Source organism: Gallinula chloropus (genome assembly GCF_964237585.1).
Source record: "Gallinula chloropus genome assembly, chromosome: 1".
Classification (NCBI taxonomy): domain Eukaryota; kingdom Metazoa; phylum Chordata; class Aves; order Gruiformes; family Rallidae; genus Gallinula; species Gallinula chloropus.
The window spans coordinates 176,517,385-176,544,385 of record NC_140085.1 but is presented as its reverse complement, the minus strand read 5'-3'; the positions used below and the strand labels follow the sequence as shown (position 1 = coordinate 176,544,385).

General features: G+C 38.7%; 1 protein-coding gene across 1 annotated transcript in view; it reads right to left on the bottom strand.

Moving 5' to 3' along the window:
* The window catches only part of DIAPH3 (diaphanous related formin 3), a gene marked incomplete at both ends in the record, with an annotated part of 231,898 nt that overhangs the window by 197,612 nt on the left and 7,285 nt on the right, over positions 1-27,001 (bottom strand). Inside the window, 4 exons of the mRNA XM_084266148.1 lie at positions 785-915; positions 6,851-6,955; positions 12,698-12,871; positions 23,959-23,991. Coding sequence (XP_084122274.1) covers positions 785-915; positions 6,851-6,955; positions 12,698-12,871; positions 23,959-23,991 — 443 coding nt within the window. The remainder of the gene's footprint in view (positions 1-784; positions 916-6,850; positions 6,956-12,697; positions 12,872-23,958; positions 23,992-27,001) is intronic.

Below are 27,001 nucleotides of genomic sequence, written 5' to 3'. Positions count from 1 at the left end.
TATTTTGAATGAAACCCAAAAACAGTTTCCCAAAATCATGTGTTCAACTGCTGCCTTAAATAGGAACTCTAAAACAAAAGGCTGTAAGTAGAGTAGAATAGGAGGGGGGGAGGGGGGTCTGGAGGGCGGGAAATAATAAAAGCCAGCATCCACAAATCAACCTGTGTGGATCAAATCAACACTAAATGTGAAGATTGCTATTAGTGCTAGAGTTACAAATACTGAAGAGTTAGCCTTTAAAAAAAAAAAAAAAAAGCACAGGTAAACTAACATATTCATAGACAGAGATAAACCCCATAGATAGAGCAAAAATACTAGAAGGCAGCAAGGAAGAAATCCTAAAGCACACTGGACAGGAGGAGGCACACCTGATTTAAGTATTTAAATTTTCTGTCTAACAAACTGACACTAAGGTGCCTACCTCCTATTGGTGATCACACTGATAAAGTAAGTTAAAGAGTTAAGAGACTATTCCAAAAATAAAAAAGTCAAACCTTTCAACTATTTAGCACTAGAAAACAAAGCAAACTGCTCTGGCACTGCACTTGTTTTGCATTCTCTTAGCGTTACTTGTACAGATCAGTGAACTCTACTGAAAAATAGACCTACATAACATACATAATCAATGAAAAAAAAGAAGAAAAAAGGTACAATCATTCAACTAATGCATACACATTCATTAACTGGAAAACCTTGAAACATGCACATCTACAGATCCATTAATTTTAATCCATTAAGAAATAAGAATATGATTAATCTTTGCAATATGTGTTAATGATGTTACCTGACAGGATTACTAGTCAAGGACACACGGAGAGACTCTAAGCAAGTGACCAGTCTTTCATCTGTTGACCCAGATTTTAATTCTTGAATAAACTCTTGGGGTGAAATCTTCCGACGGTTCTTGAGACTTCCCTGCAATACAGAAAATGCATTCATTTTTTGACACATGTAGAACTTGAATAGATAATTAATGGCTAACCTTCATTTCTGTTCCTTGAAAACAACAGGTTAAAAAAACCCCACATCATTTACTCCTAAAGTTGTAATGGTTTGCTGTCCAGCTACTATAAATGCTAAATATTTACTATATTTTTGTCAATTTACGAAGAAATGTATAGTCAGTAGTCAAAAGCAGCAAGCATCAAATGAAGAAGTGTATAATGCACACCCACTGAAATACATTTCTTGTAATGAATGAATTGTTTGTGCATTGCAAACATCATAATTTTCAACACTCAATGGAATGGGAAAAAAACAATTCTGAGGTGCTCTGAAGTGATCACAGGGCACACGTCCAGATGGGTGACTACAGTCATATGAAAATGCAGTGGGAAGAACTAGCACACCCAAAGAGTACTCAGAATGTTATTGCACCAACTTGAATTCCTGCAGATAATGTTGTAAAACGCTTTTCCCTTAAAGATCCTCCAGATGAGAACTATATGAAACTGGAATTACAGAAACAGGCTAGCTTTGGTTCTGTGGGCTAAAGCAAAAGAACTCAGGGGGGAAACAAAGAAGAAAAAGATAACTCTAGAATCACTCAAGTTCTAAAGATAAATCCCAGCTCTTTATTTGTTGTATTTGACATCTGTAAGGATGCAGTGCAACATGAACATGACTACTGATGCAGTAACATAAGGGCATTTACTCCAACATTTGCTTTAGACGTTGTCTTGTTTTTTTGAGCTTTGCTCTTTTTGGCAGGTGGGGAAGCAAATGGGGACATGGACAAAGAGGGAGATCGAAAGGAAAATGCAATGGCAAGTTTATGCAGCACTACAAAAGCAGTAGTTTTGACTTTGACTCATCTCTGTATCTGTAGTGTCAAATGTTGCTTAAAATAAATGTAAGTTATTAATGACTCTTCTGGACTCTTCTGAAGGATACACAGCATCCGCTGTTTTAACCAAATTAATGAAGCTCTACAACTTGCAATTAAAATGGCAAATCTAAAGCACTGACCCTGTTCTTAAGAGTATTCTCCTCCTCTCCCACACTTTTTTTTAATAAAGCAGGGGCAAAGACAAAACTTGTAAATGGTGGAAAATAAGTCTACTCTACCTAATATCCATTTATGACATGAAGAAATATCAATATATTTTCTACAAAAAAAAATCTACTTTTAAAAAGAGGCATGCAATAGAGTATACAACCCATATATGACTTAATTCACTGGAAAAACTCCTTTTTTTGAGGGCAGAAGCACACCTATTCTGTCATGTAGCACTACAGAGAGTCAGTAAAATAATACTTGATCATCTAATGGCTTAAGTCAGGAGTTGAAGACAATTAAGACTTGCAGTGCAATAATAACTTGAAATTATCCACTGTAAATAGTGAGGCAGTGTCATTATGTTATTATACAGAGCATCACACAGGTGTTTTTTTCCACTTTGTTAAATGCTCAAGAAGGGTTTAAAAATATTTTTTTCTCCTCCTGAAGCAGATGATGAAACAGCTTCTAACTGAGAGGAGAAGTTACAAACCAGGAAGAGTTGATGACAAACCAGACTGCCGTATTCCCATTCAGAGGGACCTCAAGAGACAGAAGCAGTGAGCATAGAAATTTTAGGGAGTTCCACAACAGGAAACACTAAATCCTAAACCTGGGGAGGAATAATCCCATAAACCAAGACATGTTGGGGGCAATCAGCTGGAAAGTAGGTTTACAGGGAAAAAAAAAGGGGTCCTGGTGGATGACAAGTTCACCAAAAGGGAGTACTTCACCAGCTACCTAAGTTCAGCAGCAGTGAGACTGTGCCCAGTTCTGGGCTCCCCAGCATGAGAGAGACATATTGGAATGAATCCAGGAAGGGCTGTGAGCACAAGGAAAGAAGCATCTGTTATGCAAGGAGAGGCTGACAGAACTGTGATCGTTTAGCCCCAAGAAGAGAAGGGTCAGGGAAACCCTATCAACGAAAGGCCAAGAGACACAATGAAATACAGGAAATTGGTTAAACACAAGATATATACACAAACCTTCCCCTGTGTCCCTTGTTGGGTTTTTTAACTGTGAGGCTGCTCAAGCAGTGGAACAGATTCCCAGGCAGACTGTACCGTCTTCACTATCAGAGACATTCAAAAATAGACTAGGTAAGGGATTCAATAAGATGATCTCTGTGTATCTCTTCCAGCCTCAATCATTATATGACTCTGAAAAAGGCATATTGGGGGGGGGGGGGGGGGGGGGGGGGGGCAGTACTGGGGGCTATACTGCCTGTATGTTCAAATGCCCAAAACCCCAAACTACTGCCAGGAAGCACCCAGAAAATATAGCATCCCATGATCTATTTTGGTACACCACAGATAGTACATGGAACATAATTCCAAACAGGCCCCTGAATTGATGGAGATACCTATTTGCTTAAACCTGGGAGACAATTCCAATAATTATGTTCCACCAAAAAAAGTAGATGAGATGGCAAGGAAGGGATGAGGAAGAAAAAAAATCCATAATAATAAATGTTCCCACAGACAAAAAGAAACTCTTGTCAGTTTTTCTTCATGTTTTGTGTTTAGTTCATAAGCACATAAAGTCAGCAAGAGAACTTACTTCAATCTCTTCAGATATTCTCTGAGTCCGAGTTAACAGTATGCATTGGTAATGCCAGGAAGAGAACACTACCTACTCAAAGAAAAGAATACTCCCTAGTCAAAAAACACCTAGTTGGCAAACTTATTCCATAAACAATTTACACATTTCATTAAGATGGTGTAATTGCTTGTACTTCCATAAGGCAGGAAAGCTCAGCTCCCCTACAGCTTTGACACAGATATATCTGAAGAGGAATGAAAAAACAACTGGAGAGAACCTCCAAGCCAAGTGTAGAAGATCCTAAGCAAAATGGAAAAAGGCATTCAGAGCATTAAGAACTAAACATCAGACTTGGTGAAAAAAAGAAGAGTAAACGCTACTACGCCACGAGTTGCTCAAAACACTACAAATTCATTAGCTGAGGAGAATTGGTGACAACCATTTCTGTCTGGTTATTCAAGATCTTATATACTGGCCACATCCTGTTACAATAATCCCCAGGCATTTTAAGACTAGACAGTGAGAGGAATTTGAGTTTCAACTGTGATATAAGGAGGAAATTGTTACAACTGTGGTGTAACAGGCAATCAGGGCCATGCCCATACACATGTGCACCATATTCTGTTCTGTATGATCCTGGATTTTGCAAGCTGGCATCTGCATAGATGAGATAACAGTCTGACTAGAGACAAGATGACCAGACAAACTCCTAGCAGTCTAAAGTTACAGGAGCTCTCCAGCTGGAAATTTCAAAAAGGCCCAGAAATTCTCCTGGCAGCTCCTGCTGTGCACTGACTCTTTGATAAGCACTACTTGTATGCCTAAGCATATGGATTAATGTCCTAGGTGGAGAACCTGTCATTTCCAGTGACTTTCCCCAACAGTTCTTGCTGTAAAATTGACAAAGCTGGATATAACTTAGATACTTAGAAAAACTGTTTTCTTTTGATGCAGAAACAGTCATATAGGACAGTCATACGGACAGGACATACAGTTAAGATGGTTAGAAGATGGTCAGAAGTAATTTAATATATAAAAAAAGCCATGTATGCAGTGCAAAAGGTCACATGGGACAAAAGCCCAGCTAGACATTTCAGAGTCTTTCATCTGACCCACCTGAAGAGTGTCATAAGCAATGGAGACTGACATCAACATCCAGAGAGAATCCAGCCACCCCGTTTCACACTCAGTTCCCCACCTGAACACTACCCTATGCAAAAGATGTTGGAGAACTATGAGCACCTGTACAACATACCCACAGTACCATTTACTCCTAGTTACACCAAGGTTCTGAAACACAGTAAGAATATGATGCATCTGCCAGTGCTTAAATAAAATAAGAGTTGCATTAGGTACCAATTGTGAAGCTGATTATATTAGCTGTATTTCTGCACAGGAAAAGCTGCTTAAGTTCAAAATGCTTGAGTTAAGTGAGAAACAGGAAATATCTTGAGGCATCAGTGCCTCTAGAAATTTAATTGCTCAACTGAAGAACAACTGGTCTGTGAGCAGATGCAGTATGAAGTCAGCATTAATTGATTCAGTTAAAACATTACAAGGGAGTAAGCTGCACAACAAAAACGAAATCTTGTGAAGCAAACTCACTTTAAAAACCCAGTTTGTGTGTGTCCAACATACTGAACAGCAACACTTATTGTACAGAAGCGTTATACCAATGCTGCTTTTATTTCCACTTGAGTATGCTTCTGTAACACGTAAATTGATTTTGGCAGCAGTGAGAACAGATGCAGCAGGTGTGACCAGGTAGATGATTAGGCTCAGCCTGGTGGCAGGCCTCATAAAGGTCAAGAAGCATCCGGAACACGGAGAAATAAAGAGACTGGTGGAACCATTGTCTGCCCTTCCTGAGACAGAAACAGCCACCAGTAAAAACACATGGTCAAGGGGATCCTGAATCCTCCCCCTACAAGCTTGAAGGCAGTAATGGAACTGAGTCCACACTTTGGGCAGCAGGTCTTAAGGAGTTGAGCCAGGAGTGCCTGAGGTGACATACCTCAAAATAATTCCAGCCACTCCAGCCAGTCAGTCAGTTTCTCCACGGGACCAACCTAAATGCCTCTATGCAAACACACACAGCAGTCAGACACGTGCACAAACCTGCAGCACTATGATTTCATTGGCATCACAGACATGGCTCCTATGTCTGGAACGTTGGAATAGAAGGAAGAAATGAAATGTTGGGATGTTCTGCAGGAAGAAGAGGCAAGGGGTCTCCTCTGTGTCAATGACCAACTGGAGAGCCTGGAGCCCCATCTGGGGATGGATGAGGAGACGACCGGAAGCCTATGGCTCAGGATTAATGGAGGGCAGGGACAAGGGACACTATAGCAGCGATGTCCTACAAGCCATACAACCAGGAAGATCGAGCAGATGAGGCCACCTATACACAGACAGGAAAGACTGGAGCAGCCTCACATTCACAAGCCTTCGTCCTCATGGGGAATGTCACACCACTACACCGTGTTGGAGGGACAACACAGTGGGGCATAAGCAATCCAGAAAGTGCCTGGGACACCTTCAAAGATTCACAGAATTATAGGGGTTGGAAGGGACCTTGAGAGATCTGAGTCCAACCCCCCTGCCAAAGCAGGTTCCCTAGGACAAGTCACACAGGTAGGCATCCGGAGAGGTATTGAATATCTCCAGAGATGGAGACTCCACAACCCCCCTGGGCAGCCTGTCCCAGGGCTCTGTCACCCTCACTGTGAAAAAGTTTTTCCGCATGTTGGTGCAGAACTTCCTGTGCTCTAATTTGCAGCCATTGCCCCTTGTCCTGTCCCCACAGACCACTGAAAAGGGGCTGGCCATTTCCCCCTGCATCCCATACTTAACATGTTTATAAACATTAGAAGATCCCCTCTCAGTCTTCTTTTCTCAAGGCTGAACAGCCCCAGTTCATTCAGCCTCTCCTCACAGGGGAGATGCTCCAGGCCCTTAATCATCTCTGTAGCCCTCCACTGGAATTATTTTTAAGCAGTGCGAAAAAAAAAGAAAAAGGGTTCATATCAATGTTTTCCAAGACATTCTTTGCAGAATCTTTCCATCTCCACTAACAGCCATACCTTCACCAAAATGAAATGCTGTTCTGTGTAGAGAAGACACACATCAGGTACAAGTGAGTTTATTTTACTACAGTTTATAAAAAAAAATGAGATCATGTCCTTTGCTAATGTTTGTCTCTATGAGAAACAGAAGTTAGTCAACAGAATGTAACATGCATGAACCATTTTTTGTCTCCAATAGGAAGCAATGTAAACATGAAGTAATTTTTGGTACACAAGTACTTACAGACTTTGAAGCCGTGCTAATATATTGCATAACCATTTCCTTTTTGGTATTAAAATCCTTTTCTCTCAATGGCATCTTCTTGTCTTCATTTAAATTCATATCTTCCTAAAATAGTAGGGGGGAAAAAAAAGAGAAGTTTTAAATGTCATCTAGCAGCACAGTTGTTGAACTCTAAGAAACTGGTTTTAAAAAAAGAGACACACCAAAAAAAAAAAAATTGAACAACTGAAAGCTGTTCTACAAACAGCTTTTCCTCAGTTAGATGTTACTCAAAACCCTAAAAATCTTTATCCTTTTTTCCAAGCAATTCAGACTAAAAAAAAAGTCAGGATAAACAAGTGCAACACAACTACTACTAGCATAATCTTTTCTCAGCAAACACCTACTGAAAACTGTACACACACAACCACTAAACTACAGAAGAACATTATTTAATGCTTGCTAAAGTATTTAGAAATGTACTCAAACCAGTCTCTTAGAAAGATCTTTGAATGATATGTAATGTCTGTTCTGTAAGTCTGTTCTTCAGTTCCCAAATACTTCATCCTGAGCAGCAGAATCTGTTTTGTCCTGAGAGAATTCATAAAATAATATTCACCTGCACAATAGGTAAGGACCAAGTTCTTCGATTCGATCACTAAATCAACACCTTCAACTGTTACCAAAACCCCTAGGACCAATCCTTGCAATATAAACCCAGAGGTCAAAATGAGCAGCTGCAGAACCATATTCAAAGCCACACAGCATTCACGGACATTTCTGACACAAGGACTATTACTGTTCCAACCTAGAAATGCTCTGATCGGTTCCATATCCGTGAGAAATTACATTTCCTATCATGCTGGAGGTAAAAAACCCCAAACTCAAAACCCTCCCCCACATCACACCAAAAAAACCCAAACCAAAACAAACAAAGAAAAAACAAATCAGAAAACCAAACCCACATAACACAATCAAAAAAAGCTTTAAGAAAAAAATCAAGCACACATATATATGAGCACATACAGCATTGCATTAATATGGGCACCCAAGCTTAGCACAAATTACTGCAGTTATTCTCAGCCAAGACCCATAAGGTGAATGTGCTTTGGCAGGAGCCAGGCTGCAAAATCAGTGGGTAACCATCTTGATACCAAAGCTATTTCACCTAGTCAGAAATCAAAGGCAAATAGCAAGCAAACTCATAAATGTAAAGAAGAAAAAAAAAAAAAGTTATGCTGAAACATGTCTCCCATTTTTTTGTTAGTTTTCATACTAATAGGACAGGATCAAGCACATTTCATAGAAACATTTAGATCTTTGTACACATCCAAGCTGTGAGAAGACATGGCAAAAAATGCATGATCCATTAAGATGAATTTCTTCAAAGTGCAATTATGGCAATGTTGTGCAGATTCTAGATTTTTCCTCACATAAATATTACTGTTTCCTTTCCTTAAGGGCTAGGAGAAGTTCCACACTTCAGTCAAGCAGCCATTTAAATTGTTATTTACTATTAAATTACTATTTCTATTATTGATCTGCTTATGCCCAAACCAAAATTCCAGCACTGTATAAGGACACACACATTCCTGAATATTTTGCAAGTTACCTCATTCTAAATTAAATGTCAAGGACATTATCTTGAAAGAGCATGATGAATTGTCTAGCTTTCCTGGATGAAAGCCAAACAAGAAACTATGATTTACTTAACGATGGAAAAACCCAGGTGATCCAAAAATGCCCCACAGACTCAAATATCCATGCTAAAAAATATTAAATAAAATAAATTTAAAGGAAATTTAAATAAAAATAGAACAAAAAATAAAATAGCTGAAATACACATACATTTAAAATACTGTTTGGATCATACGTTGCATGGAAAGAGATAATTTTCTTCCAAGACACATAAAAAGACAGCAATTTGTGTGTGTGTGTGTGTGTGTGTGTGTGTGTGTGTGTGTGTGTGTGTGTGTGTGTGTATACACCGTTGTGGAAAAAGTGAAAGATATTTAGTTACCTGCCACTACCAAAGCTTACAGAAGTCACTGCAGCTTTTTTAAGGTGTGAAAACCCACATAATTAGCCACAAAAAAGGTAGTTCCTCTGGTATTTCAAAATCAAAACCCTGGAGTAATTCTCTACTCAAAGGAATTGTATATGAAAGCTCTTAAGCATGCTGTTAAAATAGCGAAATTTAAAAATTTAAAATGGGTTACACGAAAAAATCCATTTAAATAATTTAATTTACTGTTCAAGCATTTAGCAGTTAATTACATAACTTTTAAAATTAATCAATGATTTCAGACATTGATATATGGCTTTGGACGCAAAGATTTGAGGACTCCTAAAAGGCATTGAAAATAGGAACAGACAAGGAAGTTCTTTTCAATTTACTCCTTTAAATATTTTTTTCAGTAACATATTCTTTCAAAGACAGAAAAATACTACAACTTTAAATTCTCAGCCAGCTGCTCAAAAATCCTTAAGATTTGAGATGTTTCTTCAGGTTAAAGTTGAGGCCGGGGGATGGGGGGACGAGGGAGTGGAAATCAAAATCCTGTCAGATTGCCAAAAAATACTACAGTGTTAGTATTCCCCCTAGCATTTCATTTGCTATCTTGTTACAGGTATTTAGAGTAGTCTTGGTTGGAAGGGATCTTTCAGATCAAGTCTAACCAACATCTAAGACCATCACCCGAACCTGCCAAAACCAGCACTAAGCCAGGTCCCTCAGCACCACATCTACCCATCTTAAAGACCTCCAGGGATGGAGACTCCACCACCAACCTGTGCAGTCCATTCCAATGCCTAACAACCTTCTCTAAACCTTCCCTGGCATAACTGGACACCAGTTCCTGTCGTCCTATTGCTTGTCAGGAGGGAGAAGAGGTCAACCCCCACCTCTCTAAAACCTCCTTTCAGGTAGTTGTAGAGAGCAATTAGATCTCCCCTGAGCTTCCTCTTCTCCAGAATAAACCAGCCCAGTTCCCTCAGCCACTCCTCACAGCATTTGTCTTCCAGTCCCCTCACCAGCCTCTTGCCCTTCTCTGGATAGACTCCAGCATCTCAAAATCATTTCTCTAGTAAAGGGTCTGGAAATTAATGCAGTATTCAAGGTGTGGCCTCACCAGGGGGACAATCACCTAGTCCTGCTCACTCCACTGTTCCTGATACAAGCCAGGATGCTGTTTGCCTTCTTGGCCACCCGGACACACTGCTGGCTCCTGTTCAGCCAGCTGTCAACCAACACCCCAGGTCCCTCTCTGCAGGGCAGCTCTCCAGCCACTCTGCCCCAAGCCTGTAGCAGTGCTGGAGGTTGTGGTAACCTAAATGCAGGACCCCCTCATTTCATGCAATATTTAATTACTTACTTAGGACTACTCTATTACCAGGAAACACATGCAGTGTGATACACATATGACAACCCATAGTATAAATCACTAACATCAAGTCCAGCATGACATCAGCAGACACTTCCTTTTTTTCCTGCAAGTTCCACTAAGTGCCATTGGAATGCTGTGCCTCAGGATTCCTTTCCACAGGGATACAACTCCACAGCAATATTGCCTTCAAATGAAAATAGGCTTTACATGTATATTTACCAAGGGTAGCTGTGTTTTATTCAATACTTAAATTGTTTTAAAACTACATAAAAATGTAAGAACACTACAACCAAAGTATTCCATTTTAAGTTTCACAAAGATGTATGGCTAGGTCTTTCTCAATGTTTTCTGAAAGTTAACACAACTTCAGTTCCTTGTGAAATATGGCATTTTTCTCATAACAGTGAAACACTTGTATATCCTACCTAAGGGGGACATGATTGAATGATACTCTGTCCGTGTGTGCAGTAAAAAGTAATTTATTTGTTCTTTTTTTAAACAAATGAAACATCATTAAGCAATTGATTTATACAGATTAGAAGTATTCAGTGGTACAAGGGGAACATCTGAGGTGAAAAAATTTAAAATACTTAAACTCGTTTCTTTTATTTCTTCTTAAACGATTTAAAGTTATCCTACAGGTTAGTAATACCTGTAAGTATTGTAAAGAGTAAGTTATTTCATATGGGTATTTTCCTAATAGCATTACAAGACATGAAAAGAGCTAAATGACAGTTAATTATTAGCTTTAACTGCCTGGTTTTATGATCTCTTTCATAATTTTTGCTATGAAAACCGCACAGGACACCTCTGCACAAAAGACTGCTAAGCAGTACGCACCCAGGAAAACCAAAGCACAATGTAACGCACCCAGTGAAACTTCAGAATTTAGAAACTGCTCCCTTCAGTATTAATAAATTGACTGTTTTAATTTTGTGCAAAATTAGCTCTAAAAGCATGGCTTCAACATTCAAATTGTTCACCACTCCACCTCCCCAAATCACTTAATTTGATCAGTACAGTAAACTAGAGGCTACAACATATAATTAGCTATGTAATCTACTGTGACTAAACTAGCTTTATTCCCGTCCATTCAAGTGTGGATAATCTGAAGAATCCTTTCTGTATTACATGTTACAGCTAAAATAACAGTGATAAAAAAAAAAAATCAAAGACAGTTTAAGTGCTTTGTTATTCAATGAAATTAGGAAAGCATTCAAATTATCCAAAATGTCATCATTATTTTAACACATTTTTGCAAAGTACTTACAAAATTGGAATGAAATGCTTCAGGATCCATTCCTGTAAGCATTTCTGTTACCTAGACACACAGTAGTAGGTTTCTGAGGATTTACTGAGAGTGTCCATTGTTTATGGCATAGTCTCAACATCACACATATCCTGTACTGGAAATTCAGTGGGATGGTTGAGAAATAGAACCTACACTTAGGTAGGAAGGGGTGTAAGCAGGGAGGCTTACCTTAAAGCATGCCCGTTTCCTTACATTTGCTTAACTACCATTGACAGTAAAATTTCTTAACAGAAGAAAATACCCTAGACAGTAAGGTATCCAAAAAATGGACCATGTGAGAAAAAGTACAAATACTGTGTCAGTAACACAGTAAATTAGTCTACCCCTTCATCAACTTAATTGTGAAAAGCCTGAACCCGAACTTTCTACAAAAGATCTTCAAATCCAAGCTAACATAATTAAATGCTAACAATTGCAAATTCCACAAAGGTTCTTCTGTCATGGCACATTTAATTTCCTGGTAGTTCCCTCACATTTCAAGAGAAATTTGTTACTCACTGCGAAGTAGAGAAAGAAACAGCAACTAATCATTCTCCTTGTTAATATATACTGGTTCACTTCAGATTGCAGGCACTCCATTCTCTCATGGCCACTCCATGTTTAGTTTTCAATTGCCAAAAATGTCGTCGTCATCATCATCATGACCAAAAAACCCTCAACCTACTGAGGTAGTACCAATGCCACATGATATTTCTAGCACGCGACTGCTCTTTTCTAGTGCAGTGACAATGACAGCTAAAGGAAGCAAACAAATCTGAGACTGCATGTGCAGACAGATACTGTTTTAGAAGCAAGAACCTGAGATCCTTTTTCATGGAAGAGTAACGTGCTCAGAACAAAATCCTGCTGTGACATTTGAAGGCATAAAAGTCCCTTTGGAAAAGTTTCAGGTGGTCTTGAAAGCAAGACAATTCCTGTTCCTCCTCAAAATGTGTTGTATAATCTCACTTCTAATAATAATAAACCATTAGTTTCCATTTTAAATATATTTCAAGAAAAATCTTCTCAAAATAAGTCAGACTTCATCCCCTACGAAACATGTTCTTACACAGTTCCAGCTCACAACAACATTAATATTTCAAACTAAGAGCAGAACACATGCACAGAAGGCTCCACCTACCAGTCAGCCACCTTGTTGTTCTACAAAAGAAAACAGTGTAAGACTCTTACCATCATTTTTTCAAACAGGGCTATGATTTCTCTTTCTGACAGGGGTTTTGGAGCAAAATCCTCCGCATCCATGGGTGTGGATGACCAATCTGTAGAATGTGACTGCTTCATATGTGGCAGAGGCGGTCTCTCCTTTTTACTTCCTGGAATTCTTATACTGGCAAATCTATCCAACTGAAAACAGAAAAGATGTAATTTATCACATACAGTTTCCATTCTACGTAACTCTAATTAAGATGGGTGTTCTCAGAAGCTAAACTTCCTTATTCTTCTTTGGTAACTTGCCTGTTATTTACCCGTCTTATTTTAAACCATTTTCCTCAAGATACATATATATGGTCAATTGCCTTAGCACTTGAGTTAACAGACCAGAATACCATTACATTATGGAGAAATCATGCAGAAGAGAATTTTACAGAAAGTTTGGAGAAAAAGGTAACTACAAAACCAATGTATGAAGAGTTCTTCCAAATCATTACATGTAGAACATGAAAAAGCAGGCTTATTTGCCAAAAGCATAGTTTAAACATCTTTTGTTATCCTGAAACAGCTGTACTCCTGACACTATAATAGAATACATAGATATCCAAAGAAACTACTTTTTATTAAAAAAACAACTTAGCATAACTAACACCCTGCTCTGTTTATTTTCTATTTGCATTACATTATCAAAGTGCCTTTCTGTGCTCCAATTGTTTAGAAACTCATTTAGGAGAAGCATAAAAAACATGGGCTCATTTATTAACGGTAAGCACAATAAACCCATGGTTTCATGAACAATCCTTAGGACCTACCACCAACACAAGACAATCGCTCTGATTTAACCTTTCAAAAGAAAAAAGAAAAAAGCCCACCCAAAACAAACAAACAAAACACAACAACAACAACAACAACAACAACAACAACAACAACAACAACAACAACAACAAACAATACCATACTTGTTTGGCAAAGTGGTTTGGGTTGTGAGGTTTTTTTACTGATTAGCTGTTTATCAACTTTTCAATAAAATTCACTACGAGAAATTTTAAACATTTTCACTGTTAGAGCTTGTGTGTTTTAATATATATGGTCAAGGATCAAAAGCAGCTGACATCATAAAATGTGCTACATCTGAATCATCTTTGTAGCAGCCTTCTGAACAGATGTGAACAGCAACATTACACTTGTGATCACAGAGGTACGTTTCGGTAGCATTTAATGCGCAAGAGATTTGGACAAGTTTTCAACCATATCAATAGACTTCATCTTTGAAATGCTATGCAAAAATATTCTGAGGCTTCAATATATCTTGAAGATAAGTATCTTGAGATATCACTCAATAAGTACATCAAAGTTACCAAACTAAATGACAAGTAAAGTTCTTGCAATGTCTGTGAAATTAAGATCAGAGAGAGCAAAGAAAATTAGTAGCAAAAATTGGGTACAAGTGTTCCACTCTAGTCAGAGCAAGAATTGACTATCAGATATCCATGAAGAGAGGCTTAGAGGAAAAACAAAAAGACTTTAATTCTTCCTGTTCAAAATTGAAAAGGAACAGTTTTTGGAACGTAGAAATAGATTGTAAGCCACTCACATACAGATGTTTGTAGAACATGCAAAAGCAGAAAATTAATACAGCATAAACATAAAAGAACTCAGCATGGATGATGGGGCCCTTCAATGTTACATCAAACCAGCAGGCAATGAGGAAAACACACTCCACCAGAATAATTACACAGGCAAGACCCAGGAAGAAAGACAATGCAACAAAAGCAAGGGTAACATCCTTGGGAGTGAAACATAGTCATCATTAGCAGAAAACATCTTGCATCTTGACCAGACAGCAATTTCCCTTCCTGTTTTTAAAATCACAAGCCTATGGCAAGCATGGGGGGATGAAGCCAGATTGCAACCTGCAAGGACTAGACTGGAATCTTAAAAAAAAAAAAAAAATTAATAACCAATGTAAGATTTTTGCCCTCTAACAACAGCTTTCATGGAGTACTGATGCAAGGCAGCACACCTTCCCCCAAGAACGAGTTAGCCAGTAGTTTCTCCATGTCCAACTGTTTGCTATTCAGCATGTAACTGAAGAAATATCAAAGCCATGATATCTGAACATTCTTTGCATGCAGGGATAGAGCGAAGACACTTTGGCTGAAACAACATACTTCAGTCCATGTCAGCAAAGAATTTACTATATTAGGTCTGAGAGGCATGCCCTACCTCCCTCGCCCATCTATCATGAAAAATGAGAGCCCCTTCCTTACAGTCCATCTTCTTCAAGTGTCTCCTCTTCCTGCCCCTGCTCCAGGGGAGCAGTTCTGGCCATGAAGAACCACCCCAGCCTCTGCCACGAAACACCCCATGCAGTCCTGGAGCTACTCTTGCTCCAAATGGATGAGAGCCAGTTCATCCTTGAAAACGGGCAGTTCACTTCCCTTCGCTTGCTCGCATTTTTAGTTCATGCCATGTCTTTAAGCTCCTTGTGAATGTGTATAGTAGATATTTTGCAACATTACAGATAAGGCAATAATATCCACCCACCATATTCACCAAATCCTATACCTTGTCCTAGAGGAGGGAAGCTCACTCTTTGAATACATTTGATCAGGCAGAACACATAAAATGAAATTAGGATTACAAGCACATTTAAACATGTGTCAAATTATTTTAAATAATTTAAAGCAATGCTGCATAAAAATAAGATTTCCATAGATTTTTAAAAAGGAAATTCACAACAAGACCTGCACAGCAGTACAGCATGGGTATTCCACGTACAAATCTCTTTTGAATTATACATTGATAGTGCTTCAAAAAAGCTAACACCTCTCAATATTCCATACATGTGAATAATGTCACGGTCCACGGGAAGCACTATACAGAAAAAAAATAAGAAATTTTATTGCTTGGTTGCAATGAAATCTACCACTGATGCTGCTGGCAATCCAAGTGTATAAAGTAGGAAACGGCAAAAATATAGTTCAATAATCTTCCATGTTACATCAAAAACATTTTAAATCAGGCTAACCTACTGGGACTATCTAAAGTTAACTTTGATACAAAGTGTCATTACAGTTTAAAGCAGGCCTGAACTTCTATCATCTCTGAAGACATCTGCCCTCTTTTTATATTTATTTTACCAATAAATACATACAGGAACAGTGGTTTAGGACAATAATTTTCTGAAAGGGACAAACTTTTCCTTTAAGGTGTTTTGTAGGGCCAACATTAAAATTAACCAAAGAAAACAGTGCTTCTTATAGGCTTAAGACAAAGCATTTCCATAATGACATTTCTTCAAAAGTCTACAGACTAATAAATGTTTTGATGCACTGATGGAATTCAGAGTAGATCATCAAGATCTAAGAGTTGAGAGGCAGTAAGAAGCAAGAAGAAAATAGGAATGTAATTAAATAATTCAAGAAAGCTTGATTTTTTTTTTAATACACTATACAAAAACATAACATGGAATCTCTACCCAGCTCATTAATTCAACACCAATCTATTCTTATAATCACAGCAGTATTACTGCAGATGAGGGAAACTATATTTCAGATAAATAATCTAAAAAGAAACAATAGTAAAATAATTAAATACTGAGTCTGAAAATACTGCAAAGGTATTAATTAAAAACTATTCTCTTCTAACTTATGAAAAAAAAGTAACTACCTATGTAACCACATTAGAGGCTGCATTGTAGCCTTATTTTTAAAACTCGTGATATTGAAAGAAGTGTAAGGAACTAAAAAGAAAAGTTAACTCTAGAAAAAAAAATCACATTAAAGATAGGAAGAATTTCCTATCCCAAGTTAAACATAATTCTAGAAATAACACAGATAGTTAGTTTTTGCTAACAAAATAACAATGTGAGCTAGTCCTAAGTCTTTTTGGTCAAAAGGCAGGGGGTTTGGTCTGGTCGGATTTGTTGTTTTTTTATGGTGGGAGAGAAAAGGAGGGAGAAGATAAACAAAAATTTAACTAAGACAGGAGAGAAGTTATTAAAGGTATAATTCACACAGTTCTCATTCCTAAAACTAGACTTCCCCCAGCATGAAAGGCATGAGGAGTCTCTTCTCATAAGCTTGAATTTGAAGCAATGAGTAGTCTGCATATATTTTTGCTGTTATGCCTTTAAGCCTCCTACGACCAGAGGCTAGCACATCTGTAAAGCCATGTACTTTGTTCTGCCAGCTCATATTCTCTGCAAGGCAGAAGTGGCAATGCAACCAATACACAGTGAGAAGTAAACCATGGTCAGCATGCAAAGGTGATTTACCCTGGGACTGCTTTTTGGTAGTGCTGTACATTTACCAGCCTTGGTGGAAACTCTAGTATGCCCCCCTTACACTGTAATAGTGTTTTAAACTGTCTTGCAGGAGTGTTTCTTCCACAGCTCTGCTCATTCACAAGGATCTGTGAGACTACAGCTTCACAAGTATGGCAGCCAAACCCTAACAAGAAGTTCTAGCAGTTTATGAGGGATAAAGGAAGCTACTGCATGTGCACAGCAACACTGCTGACAGCATCTGCACAGGGAGAAGCTGTCTCTATAATTACTCGGCAGACAGGATACCCAAGTGAATGATGTTCTCACATGACTTTACATATAAAAAACTGTGCATGCAGTGCCAAAAAGATCTGTGCTGTGCTTTTTTATTACTGCTAGTACAAGAAAATGTGAGTACTTCTTTCTAATGTAGTAACTGGGTGGTAACCCAAATTTCTGATTCAAAGGAAGGCGGCATGCTGTCCAGGCTCCTCCCAAGGCAATCTCAGCAAAGCCTCTTCCCCAAGGTCCAGGTCTGACACCTACTCTTATGTGTCAACATGATCAGCTCTCCCAAGCACCTTTCAGGCTGAGGGGTGATAGCACTTAAGGGTATAAAGACACATTACAGGATGAAGGGGGAAAACATTTTGGGCTTATGCAAGACTTCCCCTGATGCTTAAAAGAACCACCAAAGGCAAGGAAAAGGATGGATCTTAGTGACTGGGAAAGGAACAAGCACAGGAAAATATTAAGAGGATATACAGAGACAGTTGTACGTTTGCTAGTTGGCACACTTGCCTGGCAAGACCCTGTACCCAACCAACAGAGTCCATCCCACCTCATTAAATTTTATTTTCAACAATTTTTCTGGGCAAGATGCTTTACTTGTGAGCACATGTGTCTGTGGAAGCCCATGTGTCAGCAACAGGATCAGACCATAGGTCAGAGGGACCACAGACCAGCAACTGTAGAAATAGGGTGAGCGAGACTAAGCACCAGTCCCTTGAGTAGGCCCTAAGTTGTGTCCATGGTGCCAGCAATCGGCATGAGTGAGGGTGGTAAGTAAATGATCAGTAGCAACTATCAGGATGGACTAGCCCCCGAGAAGGTGAAGCAGCCTAGGAGCAGATGAATGTATATCTGTAAGGGCAAGAGGAGCTAGCTGGAGGAGGTAAAAGCGGACCTCTAGACAGCTGCCAGAGAGACTATAGGCTGAAGGGTGAGGGTGGGTGTCTCCTGGAAAATGTACCTGTGTCTGTGCACAAGTGTCTCTAAAGGGTGACCTTTGTGAGAATTCACTGCTACAGGGGTAAAGGGAATCCTGGCAAAGTGACCAAGAAGTCTATCTGTGTATGCACATCTGTGTTTCTAAAGACAAGGCCACAAGGGGAGTTGGCTATCAGAAGGACTGGGGAGCCACACCACAGCTGCCAAAATCCCTGTGTATCTGTGTCTTTCCTGGACGGAGGAAGCTTGTCTCAGTAACTAGAATGAACCTGCAGCTTCCTGTGAGTCAGGTGCCAGGCACAGGGAAGTCTGGGATCTGCAAGCCAGCAATCCAGGTGTCAAGCTTGTAAGCCCATCTACTAGAGGGATGCACAGTGTGTTTCTCATGGGTCTTCATCCTTATCAGCCAAAAAAAGGCTAACGGGATGTTCAGTTTGGAGAAGAGAAAGCTTTGTGAGGGGAACCTTATAGCAACCTTCTAGCACCTGAAAGGTGCCTATAAGAAAGCTGGGGAAGGACTACTCACGAGGGCATGTAGCAGTACAACAAGGGGTAACAGTTTTAAATTCGAAAAGGGGAGATTTAGGTTGGATATTAGGACAAAGTTCTTCACTATGAGGGTGGTAGATCACTGGAACAGGTTGCCCAGAGACACAGTGGAGGCCCCATCCCTGGAGATATTCAAGGTCAGGCTTGATGGGGCTCTGAGCGCCCTGATCTAGTGAAGATGCCTTTGTTTACTGTAGGGGGATAGGACTAGATAATCTTTAAAGGTCCCTTCCAAATTTACACAGTCTATGATTCTATGACTACACCCATGGTGCTGTTTGCGTTTATCTGTATGGCTTTGTGAAGACATCACCTTTTAACAGAGGTGCTATGCATGCAGGACTGCAAGGTATTCTTTCACTGTTATCCTGCCTCCCTCATCTTCCTCCCCCTCCTCAATTAACACATTAGCACATCTATTGCTACATTAAGAAATGTCTCAAAAGTAAGTCCAAGGTGCATGTGCAACCACACTGATGATCACTGGAAAAATTCCCTACTTGTCTATGCCTCACTCCAGCCTTGATTCAATGCCTTTCTCAGGAACAGAGGATAACCAGTGAGAAGAAAATGAGAAACCTTATGTCATCAGTTACTACCAAAGGAACAAGACTTGCTATGGGAATTCTCATTATCCATCTTTTAGACTGTTAACAACTGGAGGTCAGACTTAACACAAAAAACTGGCATATTTAGGATACCTTATCAGTAATAATTCAGAATCAGTCTTATAAACACAGATGCTCTATTTAAAAGCAGAACTTTAATTCCCTTTTTTTTTTAATTTGTACAAAATGTAACAAACAAAAAGTAGAATAGATGATCAATCATTTTATTTTAAATTATTGTTATAACTCTCAAACCATAGTGCTTACACATAGTTTCCAAATAACTGAACTGGTTGAATGATTAACCATTTGCAGATGTAACTCCTAGAATAACCCAAACAGGACAAAACAGGTATTTTCTACTAACACCTCTGTGAATGCTTTGGGAACCAACAAATGAAATTGAATCAATTGGCACAGTTAGTCTTCCTTACTGTTAGAGAAGTGGGTAAGGAGTAAGGGAAATGACTTGGCAGCAGAGGTTATCTACATCAAAGGCAGAATGCTACATCATCTGGGTTTTACCTTTCTTCTCCACATCCAGACTAAAGCCCTTAGACTCAGACACACACAAGCACAACACCCGAAAGAATAAATACTAGGAGGCAGGAGGGTTTTGTAGAACAACTTCCAACTGTGTTTAATGAGATTTTTACTGAGATAATTTGGACTATGAATGTTGGTATCAATGCGACTTGACTAACAACAGCTGTTTATTGTACACAGATTAGATTCATAAAACAAGACTAAAAATTTATTTTTGACTTTGCATATAAAGTGTGTTTCTTATTGCCCGTATTTGGAGCAACATCTTGTAGGTCTCAAAAGTTAAAAGTTACCATGCACATATCTCTACATATCTAGCCAAGAGGATTGTATCTAAGGAGGGATGCTAACCATACTTGAAGTGCTGGACTTTCAGTATCCCATCACTACAACCAACAATTCGTCAAATACGCTAACACTATGAACATAAACTATATTTCTTTACAAATGCTGTTTAGACTGTATTTATTGCAGTGTTTGAACCCCAGCATTTAGACGAAAAGCAGCTGTAACAAACTAGCAGGTAGCAGATAGAAGAATTAGTTACGTTTATGCAGGACATCAAAGCTCTGAAACTGAGCCTTTCGTAACCACCAACAAAAGGAGTTTAGAGCTGAAACGTTATCTGAAGGAATGAAAAAAAATCTTATAAAAAAAAAAATCAAGAAAAAGGCCATACTTTTTACAAGGTAATAAGTAGTACAGTAAATGGCTTTGCTCTAAAGATACACCTCATGATATAGTGAAAATGAAACAAAGGACTAAAGATCCTTTGTCCATCACAGTCTTTGATTCCTTGACTTCTCCATTCTTCTTTCATTCTTGGAAACAGGGCTTATCAGATTAGACATGAAGTGCATCATTCTGGGTGCAAGCTAACATAACTCAAGAGTTGCACCAAACTACATTTTGAGGTTTCTGGCACTGGCTGTAGTTGTTTACCAACTAGTCCAACGTGCGTCCCTTCCACAGCACAAAGACCTTCACAACAAGACTGCTCTAGCATGGATCCCCCAAGAGGTTACAAGTCCTGCCACCAAACCTGATCCAGCATGGGCTCCTCTCTCCACATGCCTAACAGGAGACTTCTCCAGTGTGGTTTTCCCACAGGGTCACAGTCTCCTCCACCTCATCTGCTGTGGGGTGCCCCATGGGCTGCAGGGGTCAGCCTGCTTCACTGTGGTCTTCTCCAGGGGTTGCAGTGAAATCCCTGCTCCAGTGCCTGGAGCACCTCCTTCCCCTCTTTCTTCACTGACCTTCGTATCTGCAAATTTTCTCACATCTTCTCACTCCTCTCTCTGATGCAAAAGCTGCCTCTGGTTGGTTGTTGTTTGTTTGTTTTTTTCTTAAATATGTTATCACAGAGGCATTACCACCACCACTGATTGGCTTGGCCATGACTCTACCAGACACAGCTGCTTCTTTCAAAAGCTACCCCCACAGCCCCTGCCATGCCCCCCCCCAACTACCAAAACCTTGCCATGCAAACCCAAAACAGAGCCACTGTTCGAGCATGACTGTCCAGCCAATTCCTTACCCACTGAGGGGTCCATCTGTCCAACCCACATCTCTAACTTGGAGACATGGACATCGCACAGGACAGTGTCAAATGCTTTGCACAAATCCAGGCAGATGGCATCAGCTGCTCTTCCTTATGCACCAACACTGTAATCCCATCGTAGAATGTCACCAAATTTCCTAGGCATAATTTGCCCTTAGTGAAGCCATGTTGGCTGTTACCAATTACCTCCATATTTTCTATGTGCATGAGTAAAGTTTCCAGGACTATCTGCTGCACAGAGAGATGTTTCTTACTTTTACAGTCAACAAATTCATGTTATAAGGAATTTCAGTATATATTTATTTTTTGTCTACACACATTTTTAATAAAATTCTTTTAACACACTCTTTATAAGCTTTGCAAACCATCTGTCAAACTGTGGAGCACTTGAGAGAGAAATCAGGCTTGCTTCCACAGTGATCTTGCAGATAGTTTCTCGGGTACCTACTTGCCACTCCTCTGTGGAATAATAATAAAATTCTTGTCTTCTTAGTTTGTAAACAAAGAAGCTAGAAGCACATGTTGATTGTCTAAAAAAACAAAGTAGTTCTGAACTTAACAGGGATTCATAACTAAAAGTAGACAATTAAAACACTGAAAAGCAGCCTGTATGTTAGACTCTGTGTTGCTAACTTACCCAAATTAAAAAAAAAACCCACAACCACCCAAAAAACACACACAGTTCCTGATCACCATTATACACCACTGCATGTAATAAAATATAAATATTTTATAAAGCATAATGCAGCAGAGAGCAAGTTATCATGCAAATGACTGCCCATGAGCAGAAAGCAAATATATTATTTCATTAAAAGCTGTAAAACCAAATAATCTGAAACCTTCAGTTTCTTCATCTTCTCCTACTACAATTTCCCCCCTTGTCACAAAAGGAATTTGAGGAAAATATTTTTGTCAGTTTTTGTCCTTCATATGAAACATCAAAACCACTCTGCTCTGAGCCACGTGTAAGTTGCTTAGGACTCAGATACTTCACAGTACTAGCTGTTTTCCAAAATCAGACACAGCAAACTCAGATGGAGACAAAAATGGCCAGTTGGAAAGCATACTCTTGTTCCAAGTTGAAGCTGCAAATGAACAAAACACTGAATTTTAAAAGCATACATGAGTTTGGGTTTTTTTTTCTGTGGGTTGTTTTGGGTTTTTTTGGTTGTTTGGTTTGGGTTTTTTCACTGTAAGCCTTATGCTAAATAGATGTTCTTTCCCTTTAGAATAAATATATATGGACAATCTGGTATTACTTTGCAGGTGGGGGGGAAGTTTGCTTACTTATTCCAAATACGACAAACCTGATGACTTATGCTGACTACCACAAGTTAGACAAGTCCAATAGGCTAAGGAGACAAGCGCCATGAGGCAGCATGCTAGCCTCTTCATAAGAAACCAAAAAACTCACAAAAACTGTAAGCAACATCTTGTGCATCCAGACTTATAAACCTTGCAGTACGCTACCAAATAAGTTCTGGTTACAAAAAAAAACACATTTGCTTTGAGAGAACTGTGAACATTTCCTCAGCTCTTTGAGATAACGCACAAAAAAACGAGGTTGTATTATCAATCCACACTCAAATTTCTTAATAATCATTTCCAGCCTATAAAACTCTGCTAAAGAAATAGCAACAGATGATTTAAATCAGTGTAGGTAAGATAGTAGTGTTAAGCATATTGCCTCCACCCAACTTCATACAACTGATCAACAATAACCAGGCCATTGCTTTTTAAGTTAGGAAACAACAGTTTGTCACCACAAGTATGTTGCACCCTGTCCAGCACAAAGCTCTCCACACTTTAGCTCTGTCACGCTCATATGTTGCACACTGTCCAGCACAAAGCTCTCCACACTTAAGCTCTGTCACGCTCAGAAGTACTTTGACAAGAACACTGAAGTCCTAACAGCTGATCTTTACATGCCTATAGAACAATACTGCCCAGGTCAATTCAATGACTTTGTAGAATTATCCACTTTAAGAAAAACTGCTCTCTGCAAAAGAATAGTACACACACAAAGGAGGTAATTCCAAAAGAAATCTGCTTTGTCATGCAGAACCTCATCAGCTGTTCAAGGGACAGATCAAGTTTGAAAAAATACATTATTAGCATGACACTGAATAAATATACATAACATTGTTTGAAACAAGAGTTAGAGCTTTACAAGCTACTGTTAGTTTGTCAAAAACGGTATTTTAAGCCAGTCATGCAGTCTAAGTAACTTTAACATTAAACATGCAATTGCAGATATCTTAACTATACCACATTTAAAATAGCACAATACCTGTGTCAAGCTCATTTAGCCACGATCAGAGAATACTTCAAAGCCATGCACAGATTTTTGCTACTCCCACTGAGCATGTTGCAGATAACAGTTTAGTGAGACTTTGCCAATTAACTAAATTAACTTCACAATCAAGACTGGTTCTTGTACCTATAATGTTATTGCTACTGTATTAGCCATGAGTTATTAGCTTGGCAAAGCCAAAGCAAAAATATGTTGTCTTACCACATCATCTGTCAGTGTCTTGATATTTAAGTGCTGCAAATCAAACAGGAAAACAGTCACATCAAAAGTGTTCAGTAAAAAAAAGCAACAAAAACCCAAAACCACCACATAAAAAGTATCAATTATAATTACTGTTATTCAAAATAAGATGTGAGTATTGAATCACGGCACTTGAAGTAATAATTTCTTGGCAAGTTGTACTTTGTTGGCTTACAGTGCATAGGAAGTTATACAGAAAATATAATGCAGACTTAAAACAAAACAAAACAACTGTAATCTAGAATAAAAACTAAGCACATCTTGAAACAAGTTGTGTTTTATTATATTTTATAGCCCAATATACTAGAACAGAGGACCTGCTCTTAATTTAGCTACTAGAATTGTGTCTTCTCAAAATAGCTGCAGGGACAGCACAAAGGAATCAGTTCCAAGACTTTTAAACTCAAGAGAAAGAAAACAAAGCTCCCCAACAGTTCAAAACTATCTGCCAAGCTGCAACTCTCAACCAAGTAAGGCTGTTGGTCATTGCCACATAGGCACTGCTTGAAAGCTAAACATGAAGTTATGAGTACAAACTGACATAAACATTTAGTAGTAGTATTCAAAAAATTTATAGAAAACCACTTGCTACTACTGTGTGAAACAACAGCTCCCAAACCAACTCTTGCTCTCAACTGCACACTGACAAACACAAGTGCTAGGACACACTGAAGAACGTTGGTGACTAATGAGTCAATGTTGCAGGGATCCCATTTATAGATTTTTATGAGGAGACTAAGAACATAATTCTTTGTGTTTCCCTACCAAGTAAGTCACATACTTACTGAGACTCTGTTCTTAGACTTCCCTCACTATCTATTGTACAAAGCTACAACTGTTAACAGCTAAATCCAAATTACTGAGATTTGGAAACTCTTGCTTTGTCTTCACCAGTCAACAATACTTAGACATCATTACTTATGACATTTGCTCTGCTGTTCCCTCAGAATTTAAGAACAATTTGTGTTAAATCAAATACTACTCTATAAGCTCTACTCAAAGGATTGTCAAGAAACTGAGGAAGAAGCAACTGATAAAGGTATGAAGTTAAAAATAAAAAGCAATGAAGTGGGAGGAAACAGTACTAACAGTACTCAGTGGCATAGTCTCAGTTCTACCATTAATAATAATTTAAAGGAAAAGGGAGCTAGGTCATTTCTGAACTTCTATGACAATCCTATTCCATGTTTTAACAGATTTGGATTTTTAATAAAAGAAAACATCCAAGGGAAAGCATTAGTACATCAGTACAGTCAAGAGACTAAAGATCTGCATCCCAGTATTCCCACCAGTGTTCTCATGCTGCAGGGGTAGGTCAGACTTTTGCCCCCCCAACTGCTATGGAGCTGGGGTTTAAGATTTCTTCTTCCCATTCTACTAAATAGCTACGAAGACAGAGTAAGTGTTAATTTTGTGTCATTTGCGAGAGCTCAAAACTTTACATTTAGCAAGTTGCTGGTATATTACCACTATCCTAAAGTGATCAAAGCTGCAGGAGGAAAGACTAACATATGGTCTTACACTGCAACTTGGTAGAAGAGAACATAAAAATTTATTCCTTTTTCATACACACAACTTAAATCACTAAGCCTTAAGCAATGCAGACACCATTGGGAAGCTCCTCTGAGTAACCTGCATAAAACGAGTCTTCTGCATTACATGCTTCGGGGTGGAAGTTTGAGAATCATGTCAAACACATGTGCAATCTATTAAACAGACACAGGAAGCACAACATCAAGTTCATTTCCACTTAGGATCAGATGTTGGATGCTCTGCAAATACCCTGTACAGACAACATCATCATATGTGGAATCAAGGCAATATTTTTCAGGTTCAAGGTTTTTTTCTTTAAAAAAAGATAAAGTTAATGGGATAGTTCAAACCAGCACTGTGCTTCAATTAGGTTGTAAAATTCAGCAATGGAATTTACTGTGGTAAAGGGTGAAAAGTTCCCCATTTTCTACACCAGAACACCTCACTGACGCAGGTCAACTGACTAAGTAGAGAAAAAACTCTACCATGCAACAAATTAAGGACACCATAATGGTATACGAAACTCAATTCATTCTGTTCTGTCAAGGCTGCACAAAGTAAAAGCAGTTGCCAGCTTTACTGGTCTTCTGTATCATTCAAGGGTACAGAGATGTGGAACACTACACGTGGTCTTAACAACAAGATCTTACCACACTAGATCTTTTAATGGCATTAAGTTTAAAGGAATGCTGTGACTTAAGAACAGGAGTGTATTTGCCAGGCCAAACAAAACAAACACATTTCTAATTAGGGAAGAAATAACTAGATTAGTTAGAGGTTGAAGTGCTTTACTACACAGGAACATATTTTATTTTCAGGCCTGGATATCTCAATGTACAGAAGACAGACATATTCTGCTGAACAGGTGAACAGGTTGCCTTAAACATAGGCCTGCAGGTAAATAAATCTGGCTTAAGTAATATTCTTGTACTATTCAATTACTGTTAAGAATATAAACTTAGAGAATACTGCTTTGCAATAGATTAAAATACTTATGTATTGCAAGTCTTTCATTAATTACTTCAGAATAACAAGAATTATTGCTTTTGAGAACATAGTAGCTACATACAAGTACTCCTCTAGTCTGTTTATCATGTAGAAAGTAGGTATGGTGTCCTGGTTTCAGCTAGGCCAGTAGACAAAACCAAGCTAACAGTATTTAAAGTACACCAACATCCTGTTTTCTAGTCAAAGAGATACAAAATCATGAAGAAATTGAGCAGTTAATTAGGATACTTTAGAAGTCCGTATTTATCAGTACCACCTACAGGTGGAAAGGCAGAAGTATCACAATTGCTGTCTTCAACTATGCAAACACATTTACAGGCAACTAACATTTTGAAATTACATTTTCCAAGGTAACTTAGTTTTTAGTCTGGGACATGGAGGTAGATATCACTCTGTTCTGAAATTGAGCAGAAGCAGTTCAGTTTGAGCTAAGTCATAATTAAAGTGTACAGACGTATCATTT